Source organism: Nymphalis io, chromosome 8 (genome assembly GCF_905147045.1).
Source record: "Nymphalis io chromosome 8, ilAglIoxx1.1, whole genome shotgun sequence".
NCBI classification, from domain to species: domain Eukaryota; kingdom Metazoa; phylum Arthropoda; class Insecta; order Lepidoptera; family Nymphalidae; genus Nymphalis; species Nymphalis io.
In genome coordinates, this window is record NC_065895.1 from 7,383,787 (window position 1) to 7,398,593 (window position 14,807).

The following is a 14,807-nucleotide window of genomic DNA, read 5'->3' on the forward strand; positions in this document are numbered from 1 at the left end:
TAAAGCATTTTGGTACTGACATCGTCAATGCACCACCAACTTTGAGAACTAAAATAATATGTCGTCTGTGCCTGTAAATACAATGGCTCACTCACATTACAGACCGGGACACAACAATACAACGTAGCTATAAGGCGTGTGTGAGTGGCATAGATGATGAGTAGGTGGTACCTATGTCTGGCGTGCACGAAGCCCTACCAACTATACTCATCAAAATGTCATAAGTAGATCTTAAGTCCTAATATATTACTTATTGGATGAAATATTATCTTTAACTAAATGTTACAATTTTTTTTGCCATTCTTAGTTAAATTAATTATTATTTGGTTTAATTTATCAATTCAAAAAACTAATCATACTTTTGCAGTTGAAAATTGATTTAACACTAATGAGGTAACAAATAAAAAAATGATTAAACAATCGATACTATATATTTTAAATTGTTTTTAATTAAATTCTTTGAGCAGCAAGTTTCCTTTTGGTTGTCCAATAACTTCTCCATCGGAGTATATAAGTTTTCCGCGCAGGTACGTCTTTTTTACAACACCTTTTAATTGTTTTCCAATGTAGGGTGTCAGCTGAAAAAAAAACAGTGATTAAGTAAATGTATGTTTAATATGAAGCCGTAATTTGTTTATGGAACTCTGTTGATGGCAATGACTTGCAAATGCAACACAATTTTTACTTTCGCAGTGTCATCGTTTCAATGATATTTGTACAAAATGGTAAAAGTTCCTAAAACTTGTCTTCTACTAAGCTAAATATAAAATACTTCTGCTTTCAAGCAAACAATTATTTTAACACAAATAACAAATATTTAACTTTTTAATTCTAAATGTCATTTTCTTAAGTATCTACTTAATTGTACGTACAGTATGTGATAACGTCAATGATAATGATTTATTTATATGTAAAAACGTAAAACAATAAGTCTTTACTTCTTTTAATTTCATTATTATTAAGGTTTTAACGATAAATAAATAAATATTTTTTCACTATCTTGATGATACTTGATTAGTTTCATAACATTGATTGTAACAATAACAAATTATTCTTGTGAAGGATTTTATTTAATATGCTATTTATAAATAATATTCATTTATATAAAAACAGCTACTACCTTGAGGTTGTGACGGCTTGAGTCTTAGTTTTAAATTCTAGAAAATATTATAATAAAAAAATGTATTATAATAAGGCAAACAATGGGAACGGTTGTTGTAACATACTTTTACTTGGCGCAAATTGTTTGTAATTTTTTTTTTTTCTGAATTTGAAAAATTCTCTTAATAAGGTTATTTAATTTTTTAAATAATATAATCTTAAAACGTAACCCGCGTAAGCGTTATACATGTATACATGATGATTGTAGTGCGCTGCCACCAACAAAACCTTCATGTGGCCATACGATGCCTGACATCAAAATCAAACAACGTGATATGCGTGCGGAGCTGCAATTACTTAATGTACGGAAAACTAGCGGTCTCGATGGAATACCAGCCATAGTGCTGAAGAAGTGCGCGGCGGAGATGTCTCCTGTGTTAACGCCCCTGTTCCAACTTTCTCTCTCTTCGGGATGTGTGCCGGAGACTTGGAGAAGAGATAATGTGCAAGCGGTTCCCAAAAAAGGGGATCGGTCTGACCCGGCAAATTATCGGCCAATAGCTATCACCTCAGTATTTTGTAAGGTGATGGAACGGATTCTAAACAACCAACTGATCCATTACCTAGAAGATCACTGTCTAATTAATGATCGTCAGTACGAGTTTCGACCAAAACGGTCTATAGGTGATCTTCTAGCGTACGTAACACACCTCTGGGGTGAAGCTATCGACAAGCATGGGTAATCGTTGGCTGTCAGCCTCGATATCTCCAAGGCTTTCAAAAGGGTCTGGCCCAGAAGTCTTCTCTCCAAGCTGCCAGCATATGGTCTGCCTGCTCAGCTTTGCACCTGGATTGCCAGCTTCCTACACAAGCATTGCCTTCGTGTTTTAGTTGATGGTTGCGCTTCACAATTCTATGTAGTGAATGTTGGGGTCCCCCAGGGATCTGTGTTATCTCCCACACTCTTTCTTTTTCATATCAATGATATACTGTCTCTTGGGAACATACATTGCTATGCAGACAATACATACAGTCCATGGCGGATACCACGGTTTTTTTATATTCGCCGGGAGGGCAAATGACTCTACTCCACCTGATGGTAAGTGGTAGTAGAGTCCAAACGCGACGACGGCCAGTACAGACGGGAAAAACGTTCTGCACTAGCCGCCTTCGCCTTGCCGGCCCGCAAGATGCCTCTTCACGCCTCGTTTGAAGGAACCCGGGTTGTAAGAGGAGGGGAACACGTGAGCTGGTAAGGAATTCCATTTTTTGGAAGTGCGACAAAGAAAGGAGTTGCCAAATTTCTTTGTTCGCGATGGAATTGATGTCACAGTTAGGCGGTGATATCGAGAATCGAGCCGAATAGCCGAGATGGCCCAGTAGTAAGAACGCGGGAATCCTAACCGATGATCGTGGGTTCAAACCCGGGCAAGCACCACTGAATTTTCATGTGCTTAATTTGCGATTATAATTCATCTCGTGCTTTACGGTGAAGGAAAACATCGTGAGGAAACCTGCATGTGTCTAATTTCACTGAAATTCTGCCACATGTGTATTCCACCAACCCGCATTGGAGCAGCGTGGTGGAATAAGCTCCAAACCTTTTCCTCAAAAAGAGGAGAGGAGGCCTTTAGCCCAACAGTGCGACATTCACAGGCTGTTACGGACGGACGGATCGAGAACCAGCTCGCGTGGACTTAAGAAGGAAGGGGGAAGCAGGAATTAGAGAGAATAATTCCTCAGAGCACTCGCCGTGATACAGTCGATAGAAAGCGCTCAGTGCTGCTATCTCACGACGCAATTGTAAAGGTTCAAGGGTGTTTGTGACCTTTACGTCGCCAATAATGCGTACGGCACGTCGCTGCAACCGGTCCAAGGCCTCAAGTAGGTACTTAGCGGAGCCATCCCAAAGGTGCGAGCAATATTCCACGCAAGACCGTACCTGTGTTTTGTACAGCAGGCACAGTTGTTGTGGCGTGAAAAAGCGCCGCACCTTGTTCAGAACTCCGAGTTTCCGTGAAGCTGTTTTTATAACAGCCTCGATGTAATCCCTTGGACTAAGGTCGCAGCGAACGTCAATCCCCAGCATGGCGATTTTGCTTTGCATCACCAGCGGAGTACCACAGAGGAAGGGAAGAGGGGAAAATGCTGACTTTTTCGCCGTGAGAGCGCATACCTGTGTTTTCTTGGCATTAAACTCAACAAGATTATCAGAGCCCCATTTGGCGATGAGCTCTAACGTCCTATCGAGTTCAATGACAATATTCTCCCGCCTCTCCTCAGTTTCCGCCCGCCCAGCCACTGCGCGTCCGTGGTATCCACCATGCACTGTACTATCATCTGCATAGCAATGAATGTTCCCAAGGGAGAGCATATCATTGATATGCAAAAGAAAGAGTGTGGGAGATAGCACAGATCCCTGGGGGACCCCAGCATTCACTACATAGAATTGTGAAGCGCAACCATCTACTAAAACACGAAGGCTACGCTTGTGTAGGCAGCTGGCAATCCAGGTGCAGAGCTGAGCAGGCAGACCATATGCCGGTAGCTTGGAGAGAAGACTTCTGTGCCAGACCCTGTCGAAAGCCTTGGAGATATCGAGGCTGACAGCCAACGATTCTCCATGCTTGTCGATAGCTTCACCCCAGAGGTGAGTTACGTACGCTAGAAGATCACCTGTGGACCGTTTTGGTCGAAACCCGTACTGACGATCATTAATTAGACAGTGATCTTCTAGGTAATGGATCAGTTGGTTGTTTAAAATCCGTTCCATCACCTTACAAAGTACTGAGGTGATAGCTATTGGCCGATAATTTGCCGGGTCAGACCGATCCCCTTTTTTGGGAACCGCTTGCACATTAGCTCTTCTCCAAGCCTCCGGCACACTTCCCGAAGAGAGAGAAAGTTGGAACAGGCGCGTTAACACAGGAGACAGCTCCGCTGCGCACTTCTTCAGCACTATGGCTGGTATTCCATCGGGACCGCTAGCTTTCCGTACATCAAGTGATTGCAGCTCCGCACGCACATCACGTTGCCTGATTTTAATGTCAGGCATCGTATGGCCACATGCAGGTATTGTAGGTGGCAGTGCACTACAATCATCGATGACGGAATTGTCGGCAAAGAGTTTAGCCAGGTGATCAGCTTGCTCTTGCGGATTGTGAGCTAGCGATCCGTCCTGATTTCTGAGCGGTGGCAGCGAAGGTTGGCAGAAATTGTTTTGCATAGACTTGGTCAGACGCCAGAAGCTACGGGAGCCCCTAGGATGCGAAACAAGGTCATGACCAATCTGTACAATGCGCTGTGCATCCGCTCTCGTGTATGCCTTTCTACAGGACTTGGAATTTTTATTATAGTTTGCTTTCAGTGAGTCAATGTTAGATGCCCCGCTAATACAGCCGTTGATCCACTTGCGATATGCCGCCTGCTTAGATGATACAGCATCGGCACATTCACGAGTGAACCAACGGTTACGCGTACTCCTACTGACGAGATCTGAGCTAGGAATGTAGTATTCCATTCCCAGCATGATCTCGCCAGAAACAGCAGCGGCACTAGCTGTCGGGTCATTCCCACTGAAGCAACGTTCCTTCCAAGGGACCGACGCATAGTAATCGCGCATACCGTCCCAATCCGCCGACTTATAGTGCCAAACGCGACGTTTGCATACCGCTAGTGGCGGCAGCTTGGCCTGTGGCACTCTGGTAGAAATAAGGCTGTGATCCGAAGAGCCAAGTGGAGCCTGAACCACAACCTGATATTCCACCGGGTGAGAAGTCAGCAGAAGGTCCAGTAGAGAAGTTGCTTGTCCATCAATGTCTGGGATCCTGGTGGGCTGATCAACCAGTTGGGTCAAGTCATGTGTGAGAGCAAAAGCATGAGCAGTCCTTCCAGCATGGTCAGTTTTGAGGGATTTCAACCAGGATTCGTGGTGAGCATTAAAATCCCCCAAAAACACCAATTCCGCGTTAGGAAATTGCTCTTGCGCAGCATCTGCCACCCGACTAAGATGGTCAAATAATCGGCTTGTCTCCAAGTCACCATTGTGGGATCTGTAGAGGCACACGTAGACTCGGCTCTGACAACCAGGTCCACACGTACCACCAACATGGAGAAGGAGGGGTCCTCCAAGCAGCGCAGTCGGTGACAGCAAACATCCGTCCTGACGAACAAGCATACTCCGGCTTTCGCTTTGAAGGATTCTTCAAGCGTGTAGCCGGGATAATTAAGGTAGCTGGTATCGGCAGGACGGAGCATTTGTGTCTCCGTGAGAAACAACATTGCTGGCCGTGCTGTCTCGAGATGGTGGTGGACAGCGTTGAGGTTAGTGTGGAGTCCTCGGATGTTAGAGAACTCGACCTCAAACAGCGAGGGTATGGTGGGGGTGTGCACCGCTGTACGACCGTTATTTGTTTTTCATAGCCATATGATAACTCGAGATCATTATTCCTACATTATTTCGCGTAAATAAAAAAAACACCTCATTAAGTTGCCGATGCTTAATATAATTATAATTTTTTTAATTCATTTTTTTTATTCTATATTTATGTAAGTTTGTTCGTTGCTAAGCCGTTCGTCCTCAGCTAAACTTTGATGAGCTGTTTTGCGTAGGCAAATAAAGATTCCTGGTCCAAAAAATAAGAATTTTTCTTTGTGTGTTCACTATAAACGTCCAATGTAGATTGTTGACCCGTGACCTGTGCGAAGCTGGGATGGTAACTGATTAGTATTCACTTCCTCCCACAGTAATTTGAACTTGATATCTCTGACGATCTTAATGTTTTTTTTTATATAATAGATAGGCGAGAAAAGCATATGGGCCACCCGATGGTAAGTGGTAGAAACTAACGCTCATAGACAAATGTTAACCATCGCTTACATCGCTAATGCGTCACCAACCTTGGGAACTAAGATGTTATGGCCCTTGTGCCTGATATGGTTCTAACTAACCAAATGAAATCACGAACTAAAATATTATTTTATATTCTCAATAATTATGAGCGACAAAAAATAGTTACAACCTCGACTATGATGATAAAATAAACTGACGTAATTGAAACCTTTATTACAAATTTCTATTAACCAGAGATTATATTAATTTAACGGTATGTTTGTCTGTTTACTTGTCCATTACCTTATAGCATGTGGGCAAATATACGTCTTAATCATGACAATGAACAGATAATTTCTTTAAAATAACACCTAACATACGTATTTCCAAATATATTGGTAATATTTTGTTTTGAGAAAGTATGTAATCCGGCTTGTAGGAATTTCATATATTTGTACTTATATTATTTGCAAAAAGACATTTAAGATTAGAAACTAGGTTAAGAGGTAAAAGATATCGAATGATATCAATAACAAAAATACTTTCGTTGACATCAATATCATATCTTAGATGAAATAGTTAGTCTAAGATAGAATTATTCTTCAAGTAAACATAGCAGAGATAAATCTTTCATGCAAAACATGCTCGTATATAACAGTTTATATTGTATACTATTTACTCTTCACCACTTTACGCGTCTATTTTGTAAGACGCCATTGAAGTATTGGTGTATAATAAGCAGAGAGATTTTTACAATAAAATCTGTCTTTATTGCGTATTTATAGAATAAATGGCTATTAATCGACACGTTTAACTTTTGCCACCTTTTCTGTTTCAAGATTCTGTCGAAAGCAATGGGCTTTGCTTAAGAAAATTCACAGAATCGACAACAGAATAATAGGCTTATTTAAAGTTTAAACTAAGACGCTATGCCTGCTGTTCCTTTGTCAGGACTGTTGAAGAAAAGCTATGTATATCCTTATGTATACGCACAAAAATCAAAAATACAAAGTGTACAAGTAGGAAAATCAACTTTTTACTTTTTCATCGACGTCAGCGTTGGCTGCCTATCGGAGATGGCAAGTTGATGCTGGCTCGAAAGAACAAAAACAAGAAACATTAATTTTTTACAATTTTTTTTTTAATTTCCTCGGGAACGCGTGCATTTACAGATAATAAAACCCTTAGTTATTATTGTTATAGCACCAACACTTCGAAATATTCTCCTAAGCATGAGCTTAAATATTGGGATTATTTGGGGTATGCATAGAACGAATTCTATTTCAGCATCATTTTGATAGCAGTCATATTGACGACAAAAATTTGTTGCGTAAAATAAAGCAAAACAATACGGACTTTAATAGAAGAGCATAGTTATGATGCGGCATGCGTGTAAGATGTGGCTGGAGTGTTGATGACCTTCGTTCTGAGGTTTCCTCGAATCGCTATAGACCAGGGGTCTTCGAATGTCTTTAGAGTCTCACTTTATATTGCCATTAAATATTAAAATCGTTGGTCTAGTCGCTTGATTTAAGGCCGCAGACCCAGAGGTCCTAGGATCAATTTCCAGGTCGGGCCAATAAAAAGCTATGGGGTTTTTCTGTCAGAAAATTCTCAGTAGCAGCCCGGAGTCTGGAAGTTGGAAGTGTGTACACTAGCGTGCCTAGGAAAGCACGTAAGGCGTTGGTCCTGCGCCTGAACCCTTTCGGTCGTGTCGGATTGCAGTCCCATCGGATTATGAGAGTTGAGACTAGAGAGTGCACCTATGTTTGCGCATATACTTGTACACTATAATATATCCTGCGTAGTTGGCTATTCTCTCTTGAGATTGGCCGCCGTGACCGAAATCGGTCTGGAGGTCATTTTTATTATAAAATATTATAATTACAATTACCTTATTCTTATGACGAATAATATCTGAGGTAACGACAAAAGATTCATCGGGATTGAAGAATACTAGATCTGCATCAAGACCTGCTTTAATCGATCCTTTACGATTTTGTAACCCGCATAAATGGGCCGGACCTACGCTCAAGTATTTGCTTATTGATCTCATATCTAATCCACGAGCACTGAGTTGTGTCCAGAATAAAGAGAGTCCTGTAAAAAGAAACAATTTTAAATATTATAATTATTGCTAGCCAACTCTACATATTTATTATTTAGTTAAAAAGTCTTACCGAATTGAACAGAAGATATGCCGCCCCAAGCTTCCAAGTTGTTGCTGCATTTGAGTTCAGGAGTACAAGGCGAGTGATCTGACACCACCATATCTAGTTTCTCTTCCAATAAAAACTTCCATAATTTCTCCTATATTTATAAGATGATTACATGAATACTAATATTATAAGAACTTAAGAACCTAAGAACTTAATTTTTGTAGGTAATTGAATAAGTTTAATGTGTTTACATAGCACAAAAACCAACTTTATTATTCATATCTCTGATCGGAGGTGCGCATTTGTATTCGCTGTGACCCCGTGGGATCTCATCTGCACTTAATGTCAGATAATGGTGGCAGGTCTCTGCTGTTACTCCGCCACGCCACGCGTCGTTTCCAGCGGCGATGCGCGCTGCACGCGCCTTCTCAAGCAAGGGCACAACCGCCGATGAGGAGACGTGTACGATGTGGACCCGAACACTTTTAATGATATCATATTACATTAATACTTCTAATTAATTATTGTGATTGATACCAAAAACTTTTGTTCAACAAATTGCTATTATTATTTGATTAGGCATTGGATTGTTGCATATATCATAAAATATGAAACAAAATATTACGATATTAAACAAAACAGACTTCGTTTTTCCCAAAAAGTCTGTGATAAGTGTGATTGCATTAAGTTCCATTTTAGGCGGTCGTGACTCAAGGTATGTTTTATATTCTTCAGGGTCTAAAACAATAAAAAATGTATTAATAAATCGAAGAGATTTATTTTACACCATATGCAATAAAAAAATATGGGAATTTAATCACCGTGCTCATTATTTAAGATTTTATTCTCAAATTATAGATTAAAAGTAAACAAATATAATCTCGTATTGATTTTAAACTCTGTAAATACAATATACGTAATCACAAAACTAAACTCTGATGAGATAAACACGGTGATAACTTTTTAAAACTGACATCAAACTCCCCAAAATTTTATTTATTGTGTTAATAAATTTTTGCTTAAAACAAATTTTGACTATTTATGTTACGTATATTATGTATTTTACATTTTTTTTACCAAATTTTATAATGGCTCAGAAATTCTTATGCTTAAAAATCTAATCGAACGCGTACACTAAATTATATTTAATATCCGTTTGCTTATTGCTTAGGGTTTAATCTAGCACACAAATCAATATATACTCGTAAACATTTCAATTACCAATTAGAAAGAATGTTTCTGGAATATAAATTATGTTTTGGAATCTTACCTTCTTTAGTATCAGTTTTGTTACAGGATTCGTCCTCAAGTTCTGCGTGGAACTGTAAATACGTTTAAAAATATTTATTTTTAAACAAAATATACAGTTTCGATACCATTACAAACACAAGGCATTGAGAGCTTAATGTATTTTTGTAACAGTTGCTTTTGAAATATAGTCTATAGATAAAGTTTTTACATAAGGAAAAAGTTTATAAAACATTAAAGGACAAATTAGTATGTTGTAATGCTGTTAAAAATAACGGTATTCGGTTCTTGACATGGTGCATGTTAAGTCCGAACAACGGCACAAGATTCTTTCGGAATGTTTAAATAAAATTTGATTACATAATGTGATTTCGGTCTGTGGCCCTAGTTCGAGTGTTTTTAACTCATTCGATAGCGTTGGCCGAATTGCAGTTAACGTCAACGGTATCGAATAAGTAAAAACTCTGCGACTTTTTTATTTGACACACTGATGACCGAATTATATTATACGATTTACTCGCATCAACTGCCGACACAATAATAACTACAATATTGCTTATTGATATTTTAAATAAACTCCAAAATACCTTCGAAGAGTAGATTTTATTAAGCTTACCGCCAAAACTGATCCGGTTCCTTCAAGTGCTTTAAATGCTAATTCCAAATCCTTAGGACCCACATTCGGAAATTCATCCACACCACTCGGACATAAGAAACATTTGAATCCTACGACTCCAGCTTTTACTAAATCACGTAATGAATTCTAGAAATAAACGAAAAATTCCACCTTAAAATCTTTAATATAATTTAACTTAAAATCTTAAATTAAATTATAAGTATTAAGTACAATTTACTACTTTTTACTAGTTAAACATATTCCTAATATAATTGGTAATTTTACTGCAAAGAGAGCAGTAATTATTCTGTGTTCGTAATATTATTATTTCAATATTGACACGTGGAAATCAGGACCTGTCGACATTGTCGCGTGATTGTGTACGCTCTTTGATAAGCACATTTGAAAGTCTTCCCGAAACATATCGAGGATTCTTAACTTTTTTTTTTTTTTATAGAATAGGAAGGCGGACGAGCATATGGGCCACCTAATGGTAAGTGGTCACCAAACGCCCTTAGACATTGGCATTGTAAGAAATGTCAACCATAGCCAATGCGCCACCAACCTTGGGAACTAAGATTTTATGTCCCTTGTGCCTGTAATTACACTGGCTCACTCACCCTTCAAACCGGAACACAACAATAAAAGTACGTAAGTAAACTACGAGTAACTTGCGTTACTTTGTCGAGGTACCCCCCTCTACATAATAAAAGAAAGAATATAATATTTTTAATAAATATGGGCTTACCTGATTGCCCACGATGACTCCGCCCCAAAATCCAACATCTACATAAACATGACCCTTAGCGGATTCCGCCTTAATCTTAAGATTTTCTAATGTTGTTGTTGGTGGGATAGAATTCCTGAAATTTTTATTTTAAAACTAAACTAAGTTATATTCTAGTATTTGTATGTTTCTTAAGGAGTGGTATAGTATGTATAGTTTATATAGAATTATGAGCTATGACCTGGACCTTAGGTCTTTTGCATTATAGACCACGCGATACTTATGATATTTGTCCTATAATACTATAGAAGCAAACATTCATTTGAAATTGTATTAGAAATAAATAAATATTTAAAATGTATATGTTTACAGAGGCATGTCTACAACGGTGGTAATGCCACCGGCAGCTGCGGCATTAGTTGCAGTTCGAAAACCTTCCCAAGCAGTTCGGCCCGGCTCGTTGACGTGTACATGAGAATCTACAACCCCTGCTATAAGGGCCCATTCTCCACCGTCTATTACCTGTAATAAAAATCAAATAGGGACATACATCAGTTTGATATTTGATAAAAAGAATAAGCGAGAATAATGAATAAAATAGTTTTGATTTAGTCTTAAAATTGTCAGGCCATTTGTTAATTTGTTATCCGTCCGAGCAATACGTTTGTTTCTCATTAAGATTATCTTTAGAAATTCGAGCAATTAAATTTAAAGTGATTAAAAGTCAACGAAAGACATTTAAATACAATAAAACAGTTTGTATTTTGGGTAGGAAGCAATAAAACGTTTTATTAATAAAGGATAAGTTCAAGGTTCAATATATTATAATGAATGCTGAATTATTATGATGAGTTTTTTCATTAACTATAAGATTTTAACAATAAATAATATTAAAAGTGCATCCCAATACTTCTGATTGTAATTTAGATTCCCTACAACAACTTTATTTTAACTGTGCTTATTTTTAGTACGTGTCGATATAATGATGATGATGGCGTGGAGAAAATCGTTTATTTACCAGTCGACTAAATTTTAAACTAAAAGAACGATTGAGCTATTAAATTTCAAACAATTTTGGTACTAGTGACCATATAACCAAGAATACTAAAATATGTAATTTACAAAATGGCCGTCAAATGAAAACTTGTTTTGAAAAGGGATTTTTATAACGTCGATTATATATTACCTCGATTAGGCTTAACTTTTATTTGCATATAAAAATCAAATACACTGTTTCATCTTAGTTTGTAATTTTACACATCTAAGAATTTAAATATTAAAAACGGTTCTAATTAAAACGATTATCGAAATCGTAAAAAAATGCTAAACAATCAAAACAAAGTCGATCACTATATGCAATTAAACAATGATTCAAAAATTTTCAAAATTTTCAAAAAAATCCTCGAACAAATAGTTTGCATCGTATAATTCAGAACTTAATATGAATAATTAATTACTTAAGTTTTACACAACATTTACACAGTTACTACTATTGCGCTAAAGATGAAATATTAGTGTATACGAATGGACACTTTACAATATATTTTATAGTTAAAGTACTCAATCTACATCAACGATATAATTTTCGTCACAAATGCGAACTAAACATGATTAAGTACTTTATAATATTAAAAATCAATTAGAACAATTGTTTCACTCATTGAAACCAACTAAGCACCTAGAAAAATAGAGGCATCTCCACAATATATTCATGACATAATAAATTATTCATAAAACTTAGATATATACTTTATTTATAGGTACATTCACATAACTCAAACTTCTTATCCGACAATATAGATGAAAATTTTAATAGAAAATATTTCAAAATTTTAACTAATCTACGTAATCACTTTACGGATAAAACTGACCGATGTATTTAAGTATTCTATTGATTTTTTTCCTTTGTTATTGTCAAAATGTGGAGTTTGATACCAATGCTAATTAATTTCAAATGCTAAAGTTCATTTCAAATTTGTGTACCAACAAAAAAAAAACAAAAAGCTTCTTAAAAGTTTTATTACTGTAAATGTCTAAAGCTAATTTGAAATGTTACTTAGACTTACAAAGATACAGAAATACTTTGCTTAAGTATATATAATTCAGTCCGATATAATAAAGTATTACAATTATAGGCATTTCACAATTACTAATTAATAAAAGTAAGAAAATAAAAATGTTATAAATGGAATTTTAATGTAAATGTGATTAATTTCGTGTACGTTGGAGGTAAGTTATTTAATTAGAGACCAATTAATATGTAGCAATAAAAGGTACCCATTAATTAATCTATTCGGATGATAAAATATGTTTTTTTTTTTTAGCCTTTTGCCGTCCACTGCTGGACGAAAGCCGGGGAGGCATAGAACGCCAACCATTAAACGATAAAATATAATTAATAATAAAAAACTTAAGTTGACTACAGATGACAGATACAGACTTTTTTTACATATCAATATAAAACAATCTTTATTAATATATATTATATTTTAAATTAGATGATGGAAATACTAAAGAGCCAAAGTTGCCCAAAGCATAGAAGACATGAATTTTAACAGAAAAAAAGCGACGTCAAATTCGGGCAAACACTGCTGAGTTCTTGTTTACTTGGGTTTATGGATGATGGTGGTAAAAGAAAATCTCTTGAGGAAACCTGAATATGGTGGACGAAATACTGCCACATTGTTTACTATATACCACCAAACCGCAGTAGAGTAGCGTAATGGACCAGCCCCAAAATTTCTCCTTAAGGTTTTGCACGGCAGTAGGCCATTTACATTTACTACTTTACTTTATTATCTTCTAAGAATTAGGATTGTAATATAACGTACTACATTATTATAATATTTCAAGTGGGCTATCCGAGAAATAGGGTCATAGCCCGACCCGAACTAAATAATAATTATTTTCATAGACAATAAGTAACGCTACTTATTCACTATTGTAATTTACAATATCCAATTGGACCGAAACTTTCGAAAATATTTTAAATTTTACTATTTCTATTATATACTTTAATTAGTTCATTTCGTTCGTTATTCATAATTTTTTTTAAGATTCTCACCAGCTCTATTAATAACGTTTTAACGATGCATGAAAAAAATGGAGATTGTAGATAAAATATATAATATATATATTATTATCATTATTATATATATATATATTATATCAGGTTTATTTCACGCAAAGACAAAGCTGTAATAAAGTTGGCTTATGAATATATTATGAGCAAAACACATTTATTTATTATAATTTACAATGTTAGTTACTAACACTAATTTAGATATAAAACATTTGATATTTTTTGTCTATGTTCCTATCAATATTTAAGCAGTAACATTAAAAAAAACAATAATAAATGGCAACAGGTTTTCTTTCTAATAGTTATTTGGAAGTCGATCAACTGTAACTTTATCATAAACTGGATTTCAAGTGATAAAATATAATAATACTTATACAATAAATTTTTAAGTCTATTGAATCAAATCGATATATATATATTTAGTGTCGTCTTGCGTTCATTTTTAATGTATGCAAGTTTGCGAGCAAATAACTCGGGCACATATTTAAAAAAAATCCAGGCAAACGCCCTTACCGACCTCTCAAGGTTGGAACTGCATTGCCGGAAAGAGACAACTAACCACATGTGTGAAACGTGTTATTAAATATTCATACCACACAGTGTTACTTACTTCAATTCTGTCCTTGCGTTCTGCTATCAATTTATCGGCGTCATTCCTATTTAGAACATCTTCAATTACTCCGCATTCGTTGACAAGAACACCGCCATTAAAAATTTTTGTTTCTGTTACCAAGCGTTTGCTTAAATACAATTGATACTGCCCTGTCATCGCTGCTGAGTCACACACAACTACACTAACTGAAGCACTCGGCTCAACTACTAGTAAATTATGATAACGGAATACTGAAACGCTCATCTTATGAATATGTTTTCATTCAATTTTTATTTCGAGTAAACAGATCGATAACAAATATGATAACACAGTGTTAAGATATATAAGTAAAGGTGAGAAATGAACAAAGACGTTAAAAATTACAATTCATAATGTTTTTATTATCGGAACAGTAATGAGCTGGTGTTTAGCACCTACGTGTGTTGTTTAC

General features: G+C 36.4%; 1 protein-coding gene across 2 annotated transcripts; it reads right to left on the bottom strand.

The window, feature by feature from the left end:
• Nucleotides 1-412: 412 nt before the first annotated feature.
• On the bottom strand, nucleotides 413-14,680 carry LOC126769858 (allantoinase-like). 2 transcript variants are annotated; one of them, XM_050488773.1, is made up of 10 exons: nucleotides 14,375-14,680; nucleotides 11,053-11,204; nucleotides 10,704-10,818; nucleotides 9,956-10,102; nucleotides 9,362-9,413; nucleotides 8,736-8,829; nucleotides 8,360-8,573; nucleotides 8,113-8,242; nucleotides 7,827-8,032; nucleotides 413-578 (listed from the first exon to the last, which is right to left on the bottom strand). In XM_050488773.1, the coding sequence occupies exons 1-10, from the start codon at nucleotides 14,618-14,620 to the stop codon at nucleotides 447-449; spliced, it is 1,488 nt and encodes a 495-aa protein (XP_050344730.1). In that variant the 5' UTR covers nucleotides 14,621-14,680; the 3' UTR covers nucleotides 413-446. The 2 variants fall into 2 exon arrangements, with proteins under 2 accessions (XP_050344730.1, XP_050344731.1); XM_050488774.1 differs by lacking the exon at nucleotides 14,375-14,680 and adding an exon at nucleotides 14,282-14,319.
• Nucleotides 14,681-14,807: the final 127 nt, after the last annotated feature.